Source organism: Mesoplodon bidens (assembly GCF_964165515.1).
Source record: "Mesoplodon bidens genome assembly, chromosome: 6".
NCBI classification, from domain to species: Eukaryota; Metazoa; Chordata; class Mammalia; order Artiodactyla; family Ziphiidae; genus Mesoplodon; species Mesoplodon bidens.
Genome location: NC_138162.1, coordinates 21615636 through 21638957, shown reverse-complemented (window position 1 = coordinate 21638957; position 23322 = coordinate 21615636). Strand labels below are relative to the sequence as shown.

The 23322-nt window shown below is 44.0% G+C and overlaps 1 protein-coding gene across 3 annotated transcripts in view; it reads right to left on the bottom strand.

Annotated features, from left to right (window-relative positions):
- RUSC2 (RUN and SH3 domain containing 2) overlaps positions 1–23322 on the bottom strand; it is a 61157-nt gene that overhangs the window by 7818 nt on the left and 30017 nt on the right. The window contains exons 1-3 of one of the 3 annotated variants that reach the window (XM_081236302.1): positions 13689–14175; positions 6786–6843; positions 2912–5008 (exon numbers count right to left, since the gene is read on the bottom strand). In XM_081236302.1, coding sequence (XP_081092428.1) covers positions 2912–4940 — 2029 coding nt within the window. In that variant the 5' untranslated portion in view covers positions 4941–5008; positions 6786–6843; positions 13689–14175. Of the gene's footprint in view, positions 1–2911; positions 5009–6785; positions 6844–13688; positions 14176–23322 lie in introns of those variants that run through there. The other 2 variants (XM_081236300.1, XM_081236301.1) reach the window with 2 other exon arrangements.

Below are 23322 nucleotides of genomic sequence, written 5' to 3'. Positions count from 1 at the left end.
ATTGTTTACTGCTGTATCCCCAGTGCCTAGAACAGACCCTGGTGCATGGTAGGTACTGAATAAAGATTTGTTAAATGAGTGAAGCCTCACTGTCATCCTCGGTTCAGTATAGTCTCACTGCACCCAAATCTTCTTACATATACCAGCTTTAGGAAGTATTTTATTTCCTGTGGCGCTATTGCCCACAGAACAAAGTCTAATCTTCTCAGTCAGGTAGGTGTCCACACCTGCCACACATTAGCTGCTCTCCCCTCAAACGTCCACACCTGCCATGCTCATTGACACCACTCTTCCCCCCACCATTCCCATCTTTAAGCACACTGCTTTTCCTACTGGGAAGGTCTTCATCCTCTCCACTTATTTAAATACCAAATTTCAAGACTGAGCTGACGCTGGCTATCAGAGTGGGCCCTCCCAATCCCAGCTTTACTGTACATGCTATGTAGAGTATGTCTGAATTAGACTATCTATTCCTACTCTTTTAAAAATCCTCCCTGCTAAGTTCTCAGGGAGTAAGATCAGGGAAGGGGGAGGGGTGTCTCCTGTGGGGAGTGGGTATCAGTTCTACCCTCAGGGAATACAGGGAATAAGTTTTCTCATTTTCTATGTGACAGCCCTTAAGAAAATTGGAGATAGAGACCATATTCACCCAAGTCTGTTCTTCTGTGGGCGACACAGCCTCAGCCCCTCAGTTCCCTCTTAAAATGGAGTGTCCAGAACTTCCAGGTGGGCTCCAAGTGGTTCACAAGGGTGAGGGGGACTATCAACTCCTCCCTTCTCGAGTCTCTAAGTGAATCCAACCATTTTAACTTTCTGGAAGCCCTTCCAAACTGCTGACTCATTCTGAGTTTGCAATCAATTAAATACCCCAAATCAACTCAAGTATAGCTTACATTATCAAAGTTCATATTGGTCCCTGAAAGAACAAAACGTTCTTTCCTGGCTTGGTAAAACCCTTTTGAATCTTGATTCTGCTGCTCAGAATCTCAAAGAGATCTCACTTCTTTTGTCATCATTTTTTGATATAAAAAAAAAGTTGTACAGAACCAAGAAAAAAGCCCTGTGGTAAGTCACTGGAGACTTATGGAACAAAACAGCATCTCAATATGAAAATTCTTGATAGCAAAAACACTTTTAAGGCCTCTCCTCCCATCTCTGACCAGGGCTGCTCTTGCCCTCAGAGTGCAAGCCACAGCATCCCCTGTGCCTAGATATCACCCACCAGACACTGCAATCTCAGAAGAGCGTGGTTCCAAAGGACTCTGGCCAATCCCTGCTGTTCCTGACCCCCCTCTTCCCTAGAGACCCTCCTGCATCCCTTCCCCAAGGGCACCTCCTCTGTGTATGTTTAGGAGTGTGAAGTCTTCTGATAGACTGTGATCTCCCTAACAGCAGAGATAACACCATTTATGATTTTTTAACCCCTTTCCTTTGAGAAGCCAACAGACCAACCTAAGGCTACAGACAGCCAATTCCCCTTTATCGACCTTTCCCCTGCTTTATCTCCCCTTTCCTTCCAAACCTTCTGAGATCTGGCTTCTGCCCTGGCCACTCCCAAATGCTGCTCTTGGGATTCTTAAGCCTTAATCCTAGTGATTTCTTTTCAGATCTCATTTGTTGAACCTAACTCTTTTTGAAACGTTCTCCTCCTTTGGCTCCTGTGACTTCACCCTCTCCTGGTTTTCCCTCTATTTTCTTGGCTAATTCTTCTCAGTCGCCTTTGAGGGTTGCTCTGCTCAACCTTAAATCGCTGTATCCCCAGGGCTCTGTCCATCATTCCCTTTATACACATTCTCCCTGGATGTTCTCATCCACTCATAGCTTCAACTACTATTTTTATTCCAATGACTCTCTGATCACAGGGGTCTCCTGACCTCCAGGGAGACATCCTTTCTAATCTACCTTCCACCCAACCAATCAGAGATCTTTCTAAAATGCAAATCAAAACATGCCACTATGCTGTTACAAACCAAAAAATGCCACTTCCCTGATTAAAATCCTTTAATGGTTCCATTCACATTCCACTATGGCTATACTAAATTATTTGCAGTTTCTGGAAAGCATCAAGATACTCTGTGCCTTTGTGATTCTGTACAGACTACTGTATGGGCCTAGAATGTTCTTTTTACGAGTCTCCACGAAGCCTATTCCTAATCATTTCTCTAGACTGTGCTTAAATGTAAACCGTATTAGCACTCCTCTGACATTCTGGTCTGTTTAGCTAACCCTCTCATAGACTAGTACCACACACTGCCATCTCTACATTTTAATTTTGTTTCCTTTTCTGTTTCCACCCTTCATCGCAACTCCTTGAGGACAGAGATTGTTCCTCTCATCTATCACCAGCACCCACTTAACACAGAGCTTTTAAAAAATAATTAGTTACGTGTAATAAAGTAAATAGGGAAAGAGCTGGCCCGGGAGGCTTAAAGGTTAAGTGTCAGGTCTCAGGTTCTTTGAAGAGTGGCTACAATCACTGGTCAAAGAATGACCTTACTGATACCCAGGGTGGTTTGCCTGTTGGACATTTCCCTTAAACACTGCAAATTCCTTAATGTCCAAAATGGAACTCATGCCTTATTCCTTTTCCAGTAAATCTACTTCTGTGTTTGCACTCCCTAACCACGTTATCAACATCCTTCCAGTCATCCAGGCCTAGAATCACAATCTTTTAGGTAGTTCCTTTCCCGATACATCAATCTCTAAGTTGTGCTAATTTTATCTCCTTGGTGTATTTTTTATTCTCCATCCTCCTTCCCCCTATTACAACCGTAGGACATGCTCTGGACTGGAAAGATGATTGATCTAGGCTGAGGGACCTCTAGTGGTATGCGTGGGGTGGTGGGCAGGGCCCTACTACTGAGGAGGCTATGCACACACCCTGGTATTCTCCAGCCTTTAGGTTCCTTACCGTCAGCTCTAGCTCTTGCATCCCTCTGGGTATGGCTGCTGGCTGGGCTCCCTGGGAGAGAAGGCCCTGGATCCATCAGCTGGGCCAGGGGGCCTTGCCCAGCAGCTCTGAGGCCAGCAGGTGGCATCTCATTGGACTGGGGGCCCTGACAGACCTGGGTGGACCAGGGCTCTGGGCCAAGTAGGTCCAGGCCTGGCCCCAAGGGCATGGGTGGTAGGCTATGGCTACAGTGAGTGCCCTCATCTAGTGGGCCCACCCTATCTTGCTGGGTTTCCTGGATGGGTGAGAACTCCAGGGAGGAGTCCCCAGCGCTCACTCGCAGTGGGGGGGAGCCAGAGCCTGCAGCTTTCTTCCGGCCCTTGGCGAGTTCAGCAAAGGAGGTAACCCGCCGAGGTGGGGAACTAGGCCCAGTCAGGGCTGCAGGGCCCTCACTCAGGCGTACTGGGCAACTCAACATGCGTTCCAGTGAGCCCAGGCGGATAGGAGGGCTGCGCTCTAGGCCGCGGTCGTAGCTTCGAGAGCGCGGACGTCCGGTGCTGAGGTTGGGGGGTGAAGTATTAGTGTACACCTGCCCCTCGATCACAGTGGGGCCCACGGGAGCGGGTGCTTCCACTTCGGAGCCCACTGCTTCTTGTTCCTCCGGCTGGACTTCTGGCTTCTGGAACAGGTAATACTCAGAGGGCTGTCTAGGGCCAGGGTCTGGGCCAGGGCCTGGTGCAGGACTTATCTTGGTGTGTTCTTCTGAGCAGCTGGTGATGGAAGAGCCAGCTGGGCTTGGGGATGATTGGGAGGACAGGTCACAGGTGACAAGTTTATAGTAATTCTGTGTGGCCACAACAAGACGGGCCTGGCTCTGGAAGCAGGCTGTGAGGTCAGCCATAGCTGGGCAGGGCTCACAGTGCGAGCGGTAGGAGTTGCAGTTGGCATCAAGCTCAGGAGATGAGGCATGAGGACAACCATAGCCACCTTCCCTCCCTCCGCTGTCAGGGTGGTGGGACTCACAAGACATCTTAGACTCAGCTGGGGAGGGCTGCAGGTCCAGGTAGAAGGCGCTGGGGTCTGAGTGGCTGCAGAAGGAAGAGTCGCTGCAAGATTGCGGGACAGAGTTGAGATTGGCGTGGGAGTTGCCGTGCATCTTGTTGTAGAGGGTACTGAAGGTGACCAGCACACCGTCTGAGCTGTTGCAGGAGGAGTCGCTCACATAGCCCATGGACTGGTCAGCCGCCTCAGACTGACTGGATGTGCTACTGCAGCGGCAGTGCTGGGGTCCTAAGCCTGAGCATCTGGCGTTCCTTGGGGATTCATCTGAACTGAGTTTCCACTCCTGGTCAAAGGAAAAGCCAGAGGTATCACTGGCTCCACCCCCGCTGCCGCTCCCACCAGGGCCCCCGTACTCATCCAGCTCCATGGTCTCTGCTTCCGGCTCTGGCCGGCAGCTGTGGCTAGTGCTGCACTGCTGGGCATCCAAGGTGGTCACTGGCTCCTGTTCCTGCCCCTCCACCACTCCAGCCCGACTACGTGTTGCCTCCCATGGCCTGCCCACTCTGGGGCCAGGTGGTGGCAGCTGGAAAGAGGAGGGATGGAAGGTGGGCTGGCCAGCCCCGTGCAGGTGGAAGGACTGCTGGGTGGCACTATCACCAATGCTGTCATCATACAGGTCACCAAGTCCTGGCTCAGCAATACCCTCTTGCAGCATAAAGGGATTGTGTCGTTTAGGGGCCCCGGGGCCTCTTCCATCCCGACCCCTGTCCTTGGTGCTGTCTGCAGATCGCGCAGATCCCCCGGGAGCAGAATGCAAACTGTTGTATAGCAGGGAGTCGGCTTGTCCCAGGTCTTGATCAGGCTGGGTGATGCCCAGCTCAGGTGGGCAGAAGGGATTGGGTCTTGTGCTCCCGCTACCTGCACTTGCCCCTCCGCAGCATTGTCTGTCTGGGACTTGACAGTGTACCAGGGGGATGTGGTGGACGATGAGGGTCTCTCCAGTCAGCTTTGGGGGACTATCCATTCTGGAAAGTTCGAACAAGGGCATCAACAGCACCAGACACTGCCCCTGGAGCCCAGTGGGGCAGAACACATTTCATCAGGAGAGCTTGGTACCTGGAGAGAGAGGGAAAGAAAGGGAACCTAATGTCACCTTCCCGAAGTCAGGGACATGCCCTTACCCATATCATTCTCAGATGGAGAAGAGCCCAAGAGGAAAAAAGATTCAGAGTCAAGATGGAGCTGGATAATACAGCCCGTCAGGGCACATTTTCTGCATTGCACAGGTCCAGCTCTTGAGTTCCCCTTCATTTTAAGTTCATCATGCATCCACTTGCAACAAAATGCCACATCTGAAGGTCTGGGGAATCTCAGGGATAGCATTTTCTCCTCCTCTTTCTTAGCAGTAAATAACGACTAGTCCTGAGTACAAAAAATGTATGAATAATGACATAACTAAGAAAAAACTGTCTAAGATGCCTGAAAGGGTACTAGGCACTGAGGAGATACAGAGATGTCTTGGACACAGCTACGGCACGTTTACAGATGAGGGGGGAAATCACAAATAATGTATCATGTATGCATAGCAATAAGCTATAATTTTGCAAGAAAAATAAATTCTAATGTATTACATCATTTGATGCCTATGTCATCTTGGACACCTTTTCTCCTCCTCTGAGCCCCAGAATACCTGTCCCTCTCTGATGGCTGTGGGCTAAAGATCCTCACTCTCTCCACTACTGTATTGGAGCTTCTTAAATAGAGACCGAGTTAGGCATCAGACTACTAGTATGGCTGATGCCAGCCTCTTCCTTCTCAAAGTGGGTAGAGGTCTGTTTTTATCTTTTTTGTATCATTTTAGCACACCAGATAAGGCTTGGCAAACATGAGGCGTAATATATCCTTTTTAAAAATTAATTAATTAATTAATTAATTTTTGGCTGCATTGGGTCTTCACTGCTGTGCACGAGCTTTCTCTAGTTGTGGCGAGTGGGAGCTACTCTTCGTTGCAGTGCGCGGGCTTCTCATTGCGGTGGCTTCTCCTTGTTGTGGAGCACGGGCTCTAGGCGCACAGGCTTCAGTAGCTGCGGCACGCAGGCTCAGTAGTTGTGGCTCGCAGGTTCTAGAGCACAGGGTCAGTAGTTGTGGCACATGGGCTTAGTTGCTCCGCAGCATGTGGGATCTTCCCAGACCATGGCTTGAACCCACGTCCCCTGCATTGGCAGGCGGATTCTTAACCACTGCACCACCAGGGAAGTCCCCAGGCAAAAAATATTCTTAATATTTATCTAGCTCAGGGTACAGATCTGAAGTGCCCAGATTCTGCCCAGTTTTAGCCAAAACTTTAACTATGAGGGTCCCCTAAAAAGTCTTCTCTTCCCAGTTTTACTTCTGATAGGTTAAGGTCAAGTTCTCTACACAGAGCCCATTCTAAGCTTCTCTGGTCTCTTGGCTGGACCATGGCAGAATGGCCTCCTCAAGTTCTAATCTCCTGTGCTACCAAGTTCAGGTCCCAAAAGACTTCACTTGCTCAGACTTCTCCTATCTAATTTCTCCTAATTCATTCATTTCTCTTCTTTTCCTTATCATTCCTGTCATTTTCCTTACCTACCATGAGTCTAAACCCCCTCACTGCCTATAAGTTCTCCAGCATTTAGTTGAACCCATATACCACCAATTTTTAAAAGTGTAACTCATTTAGATCACAGGATCAGAGCTCTTCATGTGGAGTACAGTAAAGAGCCAGGCAAGTCACACATGCTCAAGGACATGAACAGGCAACACACAAAAGAAAAAATTCAAATGGCTAATAAATACATGTGCAAGGGACACTATTAAATATATTTTTTTGTATTAAGTTAAATTACATTAAAATTGAAAAGCAAGTATTTACCTTCTTTCTTCCTCCTTTCCTTTCTGAGAGGAAGGCTCCTCTGTTGGACTTCCCAAGCCTTTGTGTGTTGATTGAGGTAAGGAGTAGATATGCAGAAAGGCAGAAATCAGAGAGGCTAAACTGAGCCACAAGGCTAAGAGTTACAGAAGAAAACATGGGAGTAAATGCATTATTTTAGATTAAGATTAAGATTGGATGCTTTCTTAGATAAGATATGAAAAACACAAGTGATAAGAGAAAATAGATAAGGTAGATTTCATAAAAATCAAAAACCTTTCTGCCTCAAGGGAGACCATCAAGAAAGTGAAAAGACAACTCACAGAATGAGAGAAAATATTTGCAAATTGTGTATCTGATAAGAGTCTTCTGATTAGAATATATAAGGAACTCTTACAACTCAACAATAAAAAGTACATAACCCAATTAAAAACTGGGCAAAGAACTTGAATAGACATTTCTCCAAAGAAGACATACAAATGATTAATAAGCACATGAAAAGATGTTCAACATCATTAGTCATTAGAGAAATAAAAACCACTATGAGACACCACTTCATTCCCACTAAGATAAAAGGCAGTAACAAATGCTGGTGAGGATGTGGAGAAACTGCAACCCTCAAACAGTGTTGGAGCCATTGTAAAATGGTGCAGTCACTTTGGAAAAACAGTCTGGCAGTTCCTCAAAATGTTAAACATAGAGTTACCATATGACTTAGAAATTCTACTCCTAGGTATATACCCAAGAGAAATGAAGACATATGTTCACACAAAAGCTTGTATACAAATATTCACAGCAGCATTATTCACAGTAGCCAGAAAAGTGGGAACAATTCAAATGTTCATCAACTGATGAACAGATAAACATAATATGGTATACATAATGGAATATTATTTAGCAATAAAAGCAATGAAGTACTGACACATGCTACATACAGCATGACAGAATCTCGAAAAGGTAAGTGAAAGAAGCCAGTCATAAAAGGCTTCTTTGTATGATGTTATATGATTCCATTTACATGAAATGTCCAGAATAGGCAAATACACAGAAACAAAAAGTAGAATAGTGGTTGCCAGGGACTGAGGGACTGGAAGATGGGGAGTGACTGCTAATGGGGATGGAGGTTCTTTTCGGGGGTGATGAAAATGTTCTGAGATCAGACAGCGGTGATGGTTACACAAGTCTGTGAATAAAATGTGAATTATGTCTCAGTTTTATAAAAGAGTGGATTTTATGGTATGTGAATTATACCTTAACAAAGCTGTTAAGATATAATTTTTAAGTAGGAAAAAAGATTAAGGTCTATGGGAAGAGGGACGGGAACCAGTATTTAGCAGTGGAGAGGAGTGGGTATTTGCAGAGACAAGATGAGAAAAAGAAAAGAGAGGAACAGCTGCCTTAAAGTATGGGATTTTGTAGAGAGGGAAAAGATAAATTTTAGGAAGTTTTGCTATGAGGTACGTGAGATAATTTCCCCTTCACTCCTTCCCATCTCTTCTCTTCCTTTGCCAAGAAAACTTTGAACTCAAATATGTAAGCCACAAGGATAACAGAAAGTTGGGAACACACTAAAATTCCAACAATAATCAGTTTTAAAAGTACAGAACAGGGACTTCCCTGGTGGCACAGTGGTTAAGAATCCGCCTGCCAATGCAGGGGACACGGGTTCGAGTCCTGGTCCGGGAAGATCCCACATGCCGCGGAGCAACTAAGCCCATGTGCCACAACTACTGAGCTTGTGCTCCAAAGCCCACGAGCCACAACTGCTGGGCCCGGGTGCCACAACTACTGAAGCCTGTGCGCCTAGAGCCCGTGCTCTGCAACAAGAGAAGCCACCGCAATGAGAAGCCCTGAGAAGCCCACGTACCGCAACGAAGAGTAGCCCCTGCTCACCACAACTAGAGAAAGCCCACGAGCAGCAATGAAGACCCAATGCAGCCAAAAAAAAAAAAAAACCCAAAAACGTACGGAACAGAGTATCATTAAAACAATGTTGTGTTAATTTGATTATTATTGACTTGAGAAAATATTCACAAACTATTAAGTGAAAATAGCAGATTACAAACAGAATTTACAGTATGACACCATTGTTGTAAATAAATATATCTCTATATCTGTCTTAGTCCATTCAGGCTGCTATAACAAAATGCCTCAGACTGGGTGGCTTTATAAACAGCAGAAATGTATTTCTCACAGTTCTGGAGGCTGGGAAGTCCAAGATTAGGATGAAGGTTCCAGCATGGCTGAGTTCCGGTGAAAGCCCACTTTCTGGTTCATAGTTGGCACCTTCTACCTGTGTCTTCACATAGTGTAACGGACAAGGGATCTTTCTGTTTTATAAAAGTGCTAATCTCATTCAGGAGGGCTCTGCTCTCAAGACCTAATCACCTCCCAAAGGCCCTACCCCTTACTACCATTACTTTTGGGACTTAGAATTCAACACATGAATGGGGGGGAGGGGACACACAGACATTCAAACCATAGCAATATACATGGAAGAAAATTTGAAAGCATAAACAGTACCAAAATCCAAGGGTGCTCAGGTCCCTTATATAAAATGTTGTAGTATTTGCATATAACCTACACACATCCTCCCGTTTACTTTAAATCATCTTCAGATTACTTGTAATACCTGATACAATGTAAATGCTATGTAAACAGTTGTCAGAGCATGGCAAATTCAAGTTTAGCTTTTTGGAACTTTCTGGAACTTTTTTCCTGAATATTTTTAATCCTTGGTTGGTTGAATCTATGCATGCACAACCCGCAGATATGGAGGGCTGACTTTACAACAAAATGTTAACAGTGATTATTGCTGTTGAGTGATTTCCGATTATTTTTAAATTTTATTCTTTTTGTTTCATCTAGCTTTCTAATAAATATCTGTTATGTACATATATATATATATTTTTATTATCTATTTATTTATGGCTGTGTTGGGTCTTTGTTGCTGTGCGCGGGCTTTCTCTAGTTGCGACGAGCAGGGGCTACTCTTCGTTGCGGTATGTGGCTTCTCATTGAGGTGGCTTCTCTTGTTGCGGAGCACAGGCTCTAGGTGCATGGGCTCCAGTAGCTGTGGCTCATGGGCTCTAGAGCGCAGGCTCAGTAGTTGTAGCACACGGGCTTAGGTGCTCCGCGGCATGTGGCATCTTCCCAGACCAGGGCTCAAACCCGTGTCCCCTGCATTGGCAGGCGGATTCTTAACCCCTGCGCCACCAGGGAAGCCCCTATGTACATAATTTAAACAGTTTTTTTTCTTTAAGTGCTACAGATACTGTGGGTTTGGGGCTAGGGAAGGGGGCTTCCGCTTATGTGCAGTACTAGGCTTCCCCAGGGTCCAGGCCACAATCTGAGGCCTGGACTAAATGGAGCTTAAAGAACTTTCTTGTACACATGCAACTAATTTTAGGAGTACCTATGGGCTACAGCCATCACTTGATCTTCAATGAATACCCCTCCACCCCCTTTTATAGCACCATTTTCAAAAGGCATTCACAAGTAATATGCACATAAGAGTTTCTGATTTTGACCCACAAAACCACTGACTGGGTCATATACGCATTCAAATGGAGAAACAGAGCAACACATAGAGTCTGGAAAGCTGACTCTCTGAATCAGCGATAAAGCACAAATGAATGTGGAGGGTGATGGAGAACCTTTGGCTGGAGGGCGCTGAAGGTTTATTATGTTATGCTTACATATCTGTCCCCAGACTAGAGTGCAGTTCCTTGAGGAACAGGGTAGGGACTGTATCTAGGGATACAGTCAACCCTGTGTCCCTAGAACCCACGCATTGTGCTTGGAACATGGTAGGCACAGTAGGTTAGTTATCGACTCCTGTTCTACCCATTTAAAAAACTGACTTGTCTTTTTATTGTTGAGTTGTAGGAGTTTTAAAATTTATTCTGGATACAAGTCCTTTGTCAGATGTATGTCTTGAGAATATTTTCTCAAGTGGCCTTTTCTCAAATGTGACTTGCCAATTTGTTTTCTTAATGGTGTTTTTTAATTAATAGAAGTTTTTAATTTTATGAAGTCCCATTTATCTGTTTTTTTCTTTATGGTTAAATCTTTCTGTATGCTGGCTAAGAAAGCTTTGCCTGTCCCAAGGTCATAAAGAAATTTTCCTCTTTTTTTCCCTAAATGCTGTATAGTTTTAGCTTTTATATTTAGGTTGTGTTGAATCCTATTTTAAGCGTAAAGCTCTTTCACTGGTTGATTCCATTTTATTTTATATTTTTGTATCTCGGAGAAAGTCTTATTCCTTCCTGATCTGCCAATAGTTTCTCCACAGACAACTCCAGTTCAGCCAACTAAGGTAAAGTTCTACAGACACCTCATTAGACTTTGTACTCATGCTTTTTGCCCTGACACTTTCACAGTTTTTACAAAGCACTTCTTTATGTATGTCAGCTCATTGATCCTCACAACAATGCACCAGAATAGGCAGAGCCATTTCTTTATTTAAAAAAATAAGGAGGGCTTCCCTGGTGGCGCAGTGGTTGAGAGTCCGCCTGCCGATGCAGGGGAGACGGGTTCGTGCCCCGGTCCGGGAAGATCCCACATGCCGCGGAGCGGCTGGGCCCGTGAGCCATGGCCGTTGAGCCTGCGTGTCCGGAGCCTGTGCTCCGCAACAGGAGAGGCCACAACAGTGAGAGGCCTGCTTACCGCAAAAAAACCAAACCAAACCAAACCAAAACAAACAAACAAACAAAAAAAACCAAAAAAAAAACCCCCAAGGAAATCAACACCTAGAAAAAACAAATGACTTGCCCAAGATCTCTCAATGGATAAATGACAGAATTAAGTCAAGAGTCAGGAATCCTAATGTTTGACCTTTTTTCTTGATCAGTTAGGAATGTAATGAGAGTATACTGTACACGTGACTTGATTTCAAACACCACAGAACACATTTACTGAGAGCATATCTATTAGACTTCTCCCCCGGGGAGAGACATGTTCTATAACAAGACAAGTTCAATATTGTGGCCCATGAGCGCTAATAAAGGTGAAGACAAAACAGTGAGGTGGAAGAGCTCATTCCAGACGCTTTTTGTACCCTGATTAAATGGAGAGACATGGGAGATGAAGATGGGGAAGGAATAGAGAACCCAGAATAGGAAGAAAGTGGAAGAAAGTGCTCAGCTCTGCCTACCAGGTCGACAAAGAAGTGGTGGGCTTAGTCAGCATAAAGTTACCTGGTCTAGATCTCTAGAATCAGGGAAAGCTCTCCACGAGAGCCCTCTTCCTGGCCCTCATCACAAATGGGTGTCTCCTGGCCTATTATAATAATACTACTTATTAGTGATAATTTACTGAGAACTTACATGTAAGTTGTTTTACATATATCATCTCTAATTTCACTATAATCGTTTAAAGTAGACATAATCATCCCCATTTTACAGATGAGAAAACTGAAGCTTAGCAAGTGTGAGAAGTTAGCCCATAATTATACAGCTGAGATGGACGCAAATCCAGGTCTGCCCAATTCTTAATTCTTTCCACTACAACTGCCTCTCAGAGAAAAGATCAGGGCCACTCCCTCTTCCTAAAGCCCCTACATTTACTCTGTTACCAAAGTAGATGCTTCCTACCTTTCCTGGATAGGCTCACACACTAGTTTCCATTTACACAGTTTATACTTACCCACTTTACTATTCTCTGAACCCACAGTCCCTTTCATATTACTGCCCCATGCTCTAATAAACACTCTTCAATCCCACCTCCTGCCCCAGTTCCCAGCTCACATCTCCCTGCCCCATTCACAGTCCTCAACGCCCCTTTCCCCTGCTCTGTAGTTCACATTCCTAGGTGCTTCTTGGGAACTAACACCTCCCACAACTTCCCCATGTATTATCCAACCACATTTTGCGCAACATGGAACTACTGACTCCTATTAGCATATGTTTTTGAATCCTCCACCAAGGTGATCAATGGAGATGGGAATTTAAAGAACTCTTCCTATCTGCTCAGCAACTGGCTAACTCTGGGCAGGAAGATGTTCTAAACTTCAGAAGAAAGGTTTCCCTTGTCTTTGGTCTTCAGCATCTTTCTGCCAGTCATAGAATCCCTTCCCTCTTTTTTTAGCCTCCTGAGGAGGACGGGGAAGATGGTGATACTTGGCTGTTACTCTCTAGCAATCTGACCTTGACCTGAGGTCTGATGGGGAGCCTCAGTAGGACTGATAACCCTTTTCCTGTCTGGGTTCTCTCTTGGACAGGATTGAAGGGAAGAGAGCAGGAGGGTGGGTTTGGGAGTATCAGCTTATGCTCAGGTCTCTTCCTGTTAGGAATCTAAGCCTGTATAAGAAGACCAATTATAATAGGTCAGGTGCCCTAGGCACTACTTATCCCCACCAACCAATAATGTGGAGCCTCTTGGGCAACATTCTTTCTTATTCCATCCTTATCTGTAGCCTCTTGGCTCCCACAGCTCCAGAAGATATGGTATGTGTGTCTATGTGCACGTTCCTATGTGCATGGAGGTAAAGGGTGGAATCAATGCTTCCCAGTACCTCCTGTGTGGATCCCTGCATGTCTCCATCATAAACTTACAGTAGCTGTAGGGGTATCTCCTCCCTATTAAGCCTTTGTTTCTAGATCTGACCCCCTCTACGCTGACCGGCACTATAACAGCCTCATTAGAGATGCTCAGAAAGGAAGAAGGGGATTTTCTCCTTCTTGACAAAATAGCATTAGCCCAAGCCTGTTTTTCCCCATCTCTGCACCACAGCCCAACTGTATGCATGGATGAGCTTGTCTAATGTTTGCGCTCATGCTCGCGCGCTCTCTCTCTCTCCCTCTTTCGGGAAGACAAAGCCAACCCTCGAAACCAGGGCCCAAATGTGCTGATCAGTTATTCTAGCATCTCTGCCCTGCCCCTCCCCCCAGCTCCGCTGAGCCATACCTCTGTAAGGAGCCTTAGCTGTATCTGGAGGCTTCTGTTCCTTTTGCACTCCGACCAAGCTCTATCTTGACAGTTCGAGCTGAGGCACTGTTCCACAGGACCGCACAGGGGGAACTGGGCTGATTTCCTAAGATCTGATTTCTGCTAATACAATGGCATCGTTGCTAATGCAGGGAGGCTGCGCAATCCCAGCCCCAGTATCCTTGCCGCTGCTGCTGCCTCTGGTGCTGCGGTGACGTTGCTGCTAAGGGAAGGGGGAAGGGAAAGGAATAGGCATGCCCACAGTACAGCCGCTCAGCCTTCCTCCCTGCCAGTCCCTGTGGGCCCTTTAGCCTGGGGAAGGGGGAAGGTAGAGAAAGGGGTCAGCCACAGAGGGCAGTCGGTGCTGGAAGATGAGAACTCTCAAAGCAGCAAAGAAAAATAGCGAGAGAGCTGGGCCTCGCTCCTCTCTCATCCCTAGGAGTCTCAGGGAAAAGGTCTGGGAGGAGGCTTAGAGCTTCCTTCCTTCCTTAGGCCCCTCCTTTTACATCTCAGCCAGAAACCTCTCCCTCCTCTTTTCACCCACTCTGAATGACTCCTTGTTTTCCAGCTTTTTCCCTTCACTAGGATTCCAGACTAGCCTCAGGGTGGAGCAGCCAGCCTGGGAGGGGGTTCCTGAAGCCCTGCAGGGAGGCTGTAGGGACCAGTCATCATTCCACCAGCAGTAACACCAAGTTCCTAGACTTGGCAATAGGCTTTCTAGGGCGTGCCTCTTCAGAGAAACTGGGTCTGTCTCAGAAAAAAAGAGAGACTGGGCCATAGAGGCTTCTATGTACAGGGTGGTAGTGAGCCTTAGGGTCAAGTTGGCTACAGGCCCCCTTTCTACCACAGGGTCTACTTCAGTTCCCTGGATCTTCAGAGGGTCTGCTAGTGGGGCTGTAGCAGAACCTTCCGCCCTCTCACCTACATCAGTTTTTGGTCAGTACTGAGTGGGGTCCAGCTGGGCCTGTGGGAAGGCAGAGTCCCTTTAGCCAGGCCAGGGGGCAGGAAGCCTATTTTCCTAGGGAAAGGAAAGCTAAGGAAAAGGAGTGGTCTTCCCCAGGCCAGAGAAAATTCTCAGCTCCGTCTGAAGACCTACAGAGCCCTCCACCCCTTCCCTGCTCCACCCTCGTCAGGTTCTGGGCCAGCTCTGTGGGAATCAGTAGACAGCGGAGAAGCCAGAGCCAGAGCCAGCTGTACAGTAAGTAGCAGCATGTCTCTGTCCAGTTCATGCCACTGCTGCCTGCTGCCATCCTTGGACACAGAGATGGTGTCAAGATGGGCTTGGCCCTCAAGCACTAGCCCTGCATAGAGCTCCTTCCAGTACTGACTCCCATCTGGACTCCACAGGCAAGCCCTTGGATTTCAGGTCCCTAAAAAGAAGCCTTAGGTCTACTGGCCAGGACACCATCAGCTACCACTCAGGATCCAGAAGATACGTTGTTTCTTTCCCCTCATTGTTGCTTCTATTCCCTATGAGACTCAAATGCTCAGTGACAGCATCCTAAGATGAACTGAGTTGCAGAAGAACAGAAGTTGCTGAAGACCCAAAGACCTATCTCCAACCTTGAAATAAATGTTTGAGGGGCCATGGCTTCTTGATCCTACAAAGCAGGAAACAATGAGGAAGGCAAGGAGAGAGGAAGGCAGCTGTTCATAAAACTAGCCATGAACGATCCCCTCAAGGACAGTGAAAGGTGTCACTGTACTTCCCTCTCCCCTAGCTGGGCTGTAGGCTGGGGCAAAGTCAATCTCCATGACCAGTGCTTAGAATTCCAGTAAGAGCTCTGGGCCCAGGGTCTTTGTCCCTGAAATTTCTGTGAGACTAAGCCATGCATTGTACTAGAGAGCTACTACTTAGGAAATGTTTCCAGCTGCCTACAGATGGTGGCAGCTATCATACTTTCAGTGCTTAACTTACTTCACTATATCACAGACCACATCATCACCTACTTTCCACCAACTATGGCCAAAGATCTATAGGGCTTTGATGAGAAGATCAAATTTTTTTCTGGCTAGAAACAAAATATAAAAACCATCACATTATAAACCACAATTGCCTCCTAACTAGTCTTCTCACCTGCAATTTACCTTCTATCTAGTACTGCCAGATTCATCTTCCTGAAGCCCCATCTTTATTCAACATGTCACTCCTGCCCCTTTTAATGGTTTCCCATTACCCAGAGAATCAAGTTCAAACTCATTTTGGCTTTCAACGTCCTCCATCTTGGCTGTCTACTCCCTCTCTACCCAACCTTACTTCCCATCCCGGGTCATGTAGTCCTTCAAACCTGTTTCATAAGCTCTTTCCACTCTTTGTTCAGATTCTCCTGCCTGTTACACTTGGCTAAACCTATGAGGAATTATCTAAGACCTACAAGGCCCAGATCAACTCCTCTATCAAGTCTTCACTGATCACCTTGGAGGCAGAAATGATCTCTGTCTTCTGAACTGTGGCTGCAGGTTGTTGATTTTACAGACAAGAAAAAAATCCCACAAAAGCCAGGGGATCAATACGGGATTGCCAATTTCTTATATCGCCAAGTAAGATCATTAAACAACAACAGCAAAAAACACCCTACATCAACTATCACCATCATTTCATTAAAAAAGCACAATCATTATTTTTCTTATTTCATTGTATACTGATGGAAGCTTCATCAGAAACTAACATCAGTTCATGAGAGGTTTTTTTTTAAATTTAATTAATTTATTTATTTGTTTATTTTTGGCTGTGTTGGGTCTTCGTTTCTGTGCGAGGGCTTTCTCTAGTTGCGGCGAGCGGGGGCCACTCTTCATCGCAGTGCGCGGGCCTCTCACTGTCGCAGCCTCTCTTGTGGAGCACAAGCTCCAGACGCGCAGGCTCAGTAGTTGTGGCTCACAGGCCTAGTTGCTCCGCGGCATGTGGGATCTTCCCAGACCAGGGCTCGAACCCGTGTCCCCTGCATTGGCAGGCAGATTCTCAACCACTGCGCCACCAGGGAAGCCCCATGAGAGGTTTTGATTAAGTATATCATTTGTCACTTGACATGGTTATGTTCTTTTTTGCATATCTGCCTTAATGGCTCTTCTAGACTGCAAAGTCCAAGTTATAGTCATCTCTGTATCCCCAATACCCAGAGCTTAAGACAGTATCATTTTTATTTTGTGTTTCCTATAATACTAGCACAGTGTTTGGCTTACAGAAGGTGGTTAGTCAAAGTCTTGTTGAATAAGAGTAATACAAAAAGAGTGAGAGAGTAAATGAAAGTAAGTGGTGGGCAGATCTGACTCAAAAGGCTGACAGAGAAGCTCCCTGCTGTTCATGAGAAAATGAAAAGGTCTGTTAAAAGAAAGCTTAGCAAAAAAAGGAATAATCCTTCATAACCTTGAGTTAGTTAATGCATTCTTAGACATGATACCACAAGTACAAGTGACAAAAGAAAAAAATAGGTAAGTTGGGGCTTCCCTGGTGGCGCAGTGGTTAAGAATCCGCCTGCCAATGCAGGGGACATGGGTTCAATCCCTGGTCCGGGAAGATCCCACATGCCGTGCAGCAACTAAGCCCGTGTGCCACAACTCCTGAGCCTGTGCTCTAGAGCCCATGAGCCACAACTACTGAGCCCACATGCCACAACTACTGAAGCCTATGCACCTAGAGCCTGTGCTCCACAGCAAGAGAAGCCACCACAATGAGAAGCCTGCGCACCGCAACGAAGAGTAGCCCCCGCTCGCCGCAACCAGAGAAAGCCCACACACAGCAATGAGGACCCAATGCAGCCAAAAATAAAAAATAAAATTAAAATAAAATAATAAAATAAATAAATGTATATTAAAAAATAGGTAAGTTGGACTTCATAAAACTTTAAAACTTTTGTGCTTTAAAGAACACAATCAAGATAGTGAAAAGACAACCCACAGAATGGGAGAAAACATTTACAAATCATATATCTGATAAGGGAATTCTATCCAGAATACATAAAGGACTTTTACAACTCAGCAATAAAAAGACACATAACCCAATTTAAAAATGGGCAAAGGATCTGAATAGACATTTCTCTAAAGGAGACATACAAATGGTCAATAAGCACATGAAAAGATGCTCAACATCATTAGTTATTAGGGAAGTGCAAATCAAAACTTAAATGAGATACTACCCCCTACTAGAATGGCTAAATAAAAAAGAGAGAAAATAACAAGTGTTGATGACAATGTGGAGAAATTAGAACCCTCATATATTGCTGGGAGGATTGTAAGATGGTTCAGTCACTTTAGAAAATAGTCTGGTAGTTCCTCAAAATGTAAAACACAGAGTTACTATATGACCCAGAAATTCTACTCCTAGATATCTACCCCAAAGAAATGAAAACATATCTTCACACAAAAGCTTGCATATGAATGTTCATAGCAGCATTATTTATAACAGCCAAAAAGTGGGAATAACTCAATATCCATTAACAGATGAATGGATAGATAAAATGTGGTATATTCATAAAACGGAATATTATTCGGTAATAAAAAGAAACATGCTACAATATGGATGAACCTTGAAAACATTATGCTAAGTGAAAGATGCTGAACACAAAAGGCCACATATTGTTTGACTGCATTTATATGAAATGCCCAGACTAGGCAAATCTATGGAGACAAAAAGTAGATTAGTGGGACTTCCTTGGTGGTGCAGTGGTTAAGAATCTGCCTGCCAATGCAGGGGACATGGGTTCGAACCCTGGTCCGGGAAGATCCCACATGCCGTGGAGCAACTAAGCCCGTGTGCCACAACTGCTGAGCCTGCGCTCTAGAACCCGCGAGCCACAACTACTGAGTCCATGTGACACAACTACTGAAGCCCACGTGCCTAGAGCCTGTGCTCCGCAACAAGAGAAGCCACCGCAATGACAAGCCCGTGTAACGCAATGAAGAGCAGCCCCTGCACGCCGCAACTAGAGAAAGCCCATGTGCAGCAACGAAGACCCAATGCAGCCAAAATAAATAAATAAATAAATAAATAAATAAATATCTTAAAAAAAAAAAAGTAGGGTAGTGGCTGCCAGGGACTTGGGGGAAGGGAAAATGGGGAGGGATTATTATTGGGTTTGGGATTTCTTTTAGGGATGATGCAAATGTTCTAAAATTAGATTACGGTGATGGTTGCACAACTCTGTGAATATACTAGTAACAATTGAATAGTATACTTAAAAAATTTTTTTTATTGGATTATAGTTGCTTTACAATGTTGTATTAGTTTCTATTGTACAGCAAAGTGAATCAGCTATACGTATACATATATCCCCTCTTTTTTGAATAGTATACTTTAAATGGTGAAACAGATGTCAATTATATCTCAATAAAGCTGTTAAAAAAAAAAAAAAAAGGAAGCTGCAGCAGTGAATGGTGTTGCTCAGCTCCACAGAGGCTCCGTGACTGGGTGGTTGTGGGGTGGCAGAAACTCAGGTGTACTAGAAAGCAGAGGGTATCACTGCCATGGCAACCTAAGGACCTTAGACAATTCCCCCTTCCTTCTGTTTCTTTCAATACCAAAATTCTTAGAACAATGAACTATGTTAATTCTACTTTCTCCTTAACTATTTCTTAAACATCGGAAGTCTGTCTTCTTTTAATTAATACATGAACTGTCTGAAGCAGTTCTAATTTTTAAACCCATAATATTTAAATTGCCTGACACTTAGCCATCCCCTCCTACTGAAACCCTCTTTTGCCTTTGGCTTCCTTAACAACAACCCTAAGTAGAACCCTAAGTTCTACTTCTTAGATCATTCTTTCTTAGTTGTTTAATACAATACCTGACCTATATTTAAAGGTAGATTTACATCAGGGCTCAGACCTGAAGTCTTTTTCAACCTGAGAAGTGTTTAGCCCTTCCCATTATACTGTTGATTTCCAAATCTTACATTCTTCCTGCGTTTCCAGAATCAAATCTCCAATACTGTATTAGGTACTAATTATTACCTCAAATTCAACACGTTTAAAACCAAATTGAGGGACTTCCCTGGTGGCCCGGTGGTTGAGAATCCATCTTGCAATACAGGGGATGCCAGTTCGATCCCTGGTCGGGGAACTAAGATGCCACATGCCGCAGGGCAACTGAGCCCGCGCGCTGCAACTACTGAGCCCACATGCTCTGGAGCGTGGGTGCCACAACTGGAGAGCCTACACATCATGACTAGAGAGAAGCCTGTGCACTGCAGTGAGGAGCCCGCGCGCTGCAATGGAAGATCCCACATGCGGCAACTAAGACCCATTGCAGCCAATAAATAAACAAACAAACAAATAAATATTAAGGAAACTGTCCTTAAAAATAAAAAATAAAGCCAAATTGATTTTTCTATTTCAAATCGGCTTTCTTTGGACTACCAGTAACACAAAATTGAAAATACAAGAATCATCTGGACTCTCTCCTCACGTTCAGACAATCACCAAGTCATGCTGAGTCTAACTTCTAATGTTTTAGGCATTGATCTAATAATTTACTGTACTCTTACCACATTCCAACTACTATGCTAAGCACTTACATTATCTCATTTAATCCATATAACCACCCTCTAAGCTAAGTATTGGTATCTGTATTTCATGGATGAGAAATCTGAGGCTCAGAGCTATTAAATAACCTTCCTAAGGTAACTCAGTCAGTAATGTCTGATCTGGGATTCAAACACAGAACTGTCTGATTCCAAAGTCAGTGTTCTTAACCACTTGTTACATTGCCTTTCAAGTTCCCATCCCTACTCCTATCATCCTAGTTCAGACCTGCAGCACCTCTCCTCTGAATTATTATATAGTCTTCTAACTAGCTTTCTTGCTTTCATTTTGGCTCTTTCCTCCCAGCTATCCTATATACTGACACAAGACCAATCTCCCCAAGTACTGCCTTCAATATGTCACCTTACTACTGAAAAGCCTTCAGTGGCTCCCAACTGCCTACAGGATAATCCAAATTCCTCAATGTGGTATTCAAAGTTCCTTCCTACTTATCCAACCATGTTCCATCACATGCCAAATTTATTCTGAATTTTGAGTTTTGGCTCACTCCACTGGGAAGATATCTGGAATGCTCTCTCTCCCTATTTCCCTTGCCTTTTTTTAAAAAAAGGATCTAGCTCAAATTCTACCATTTCTGGAAGCTTTTCTTTATCATGAACGTCTTTTCTTCTGAACTTTTTCAATACCAATTATCTGTACACCTCATTTGGTACCAAGTCTTGGCCATTTTATTTTGTTATTTATCTCTTGATGACAGCAGACTTTTGGAAGGTGGGACTGTGTCTTATATCTTGATAAGTAATTCTGAGCCCAGAGCCTTGGCACTTAGTAGGTCACCAGCAATGTTTGGTAAAGCTACTGAATGGCAAGCCCAGTGGGCTAGCTGGACTCAAGTCCGCTTTCTGAAGGTTAGCTTAGTCTGAGAATAGCGTATTTGATAAGAGGCGAGGAAGGAAGGAAGGAAGATGAAAACCAAAAACCTGAGCCTTAGTAAATAAATCTTCAAGGCCAAGATCTTAAACTCTTAACTCCTCATTTCTCTCTATTTCGTACTGAGAATGGAAAGATGACTGAACAGCCATGTCCTCAATCAGTACTTCCCCACCATTTATTCCCACAGTCATGATCCTAGAGCAAAGGTTGCAAAGTGACAGCCTGATGGTCACATCTTGTGTGTCAACAGATTTTATGTGGTTTGCACAGTAAAAATGCCACCATAAAATTTTTTTTTTTTAAATTTCCAGTTTGTGTTGCTTGAAAAATCAGAAGAACTGACCATACCAGTCCCTCATTCCTAGATGGTAACAATCAGCTGGAGATGTGGCTGCCCTTATTTATAAGATGGGCATGTGCCCTTCAGTTTGACATGTTCTCACCATTCCCTCTGGTCTTTTGTACTAGTCAGCTTCATTGCTTCACTATACTCATTTGCTTTATTTGCCTGGATCCTACAAAGCATTTGAGTTTACAACCCCTCCCCAGAGTAACAGCTATGCTTTTCCTTCATATCCTCAACCCCCGATTTACCTCACATTACCACAATGATGTTCAATGCAGTATTATTTGCAACAGCAAAAACCTGAAAACATTCTAAATATCTAATAGAAAAATGCCTAATTAAATGGTGGTCTAGCCATGCAATGGAATATAATGAAACCATAGGAATTACGTTTATAATGAATGTTTACTGGTACAGAAAAAGGCTTAAAAGCTAATTAAAAAAAGTAGGATATCAAATTGTACAGAGAGACTTCTGTTTCCTGTATTACAGTGAACAAGATATTAAGGGAGTCCCTTCTACTACAAAAAACTATATCCTGTATAACATATACTTTTTAAAGAATTTCAGGGCTTACAATAAATAGGAAAAATCTCCAAGGCTATTTGCCCTACCCCCCAAAAGGGGGAAAAAAAAAATCATGAGCTGTGGAATAAGCAAGGGGTAAAACAACAGTTTCTTGAGGGCTAATTCCCAAAGCATTCCTATTATGGTCAGAACGACAAGCCCTGGACCACTAGTAAGATGAGGGAGCCAAACCCAAGACCCCCATAGTAGGCTGAGACCCTTGAAGCAAGCTCAAGTGATCCAGGGTTGGTGGTTCCTCCCAACTGCTGGAGGAAAATATCTCCAACTTAAGTTGACAGCATTCTCAAAATTAAAGAGTAAGCAAAAATTAGTTTGTATCAAAGATCACAACTATACATGGAAACAAGATACCATGAATGAATAACAGAAAACAACAAATAATAGATTTAAACTGCAAGAATTTCAAATATTAAGAATGCCAGACACAGAACACGAATCAGCTATGTGTGAAATGTTTTAAATAAAGGATAAAATCTCAAAGATAAGCAATTAGCAAGAGACTTACTAGAGAGATCCAGGGTGGTGAAAATATATCTGAATATAACCACTGGCTACTGAGCATTCTTAGGCCTGGATCAGGCTATTCTATAGGGAATCACTAGGCGAAAAAAAGGATGTGGAGGCTAAGGGGAGATATTATACCTCCTGCTACGGATCTGAACAGTGTCTACTCAAAACAGTGTGTGAAAGTGATCTATAAATTATAAATGTTTTATAGAAATGTAATGCATTGTTATTACTCTTTAAAAATGCCAGCATCCATTGAAGATTTTTACCTGAATTAGTTATTTACTGTGATGGTTGAAAAATGATGATTTTCTCTCTATTATTCCTCCTACATTTATTAGCTGGCATTCCAATATGAGAAAGATTTCCCTTTTCCTTCCTATTTATTTTTTTGGTATTGGTATATATTCTCAGCTTTTTTTTTTTTTAATTCAATGGGTCATAATCTATTGCTGGTATTATTGATTTTGTTGGTCATTATCTCAGATTTGGCACTACTTGGCATTTTTCTTTTTCATTGTGAAGATCTTCATTATTGTGTACAAATTTTTAAAAATTATTTATTTGGGAATAATTTTTAGAAAAGTTGCAAAGATAGTTAGAGTGTTCCCGTACGTCCTTCAACCAGTACCCCTAATATTACCATCTTACATAATCATGGTGCATTTGTTAAAACAAGGAAATCATCATTGAATATATTACTATTACCTAAACTTGCAGACTATATGGATTTTGCCAGTTTTCCCGCTAATGTCCTTTTTC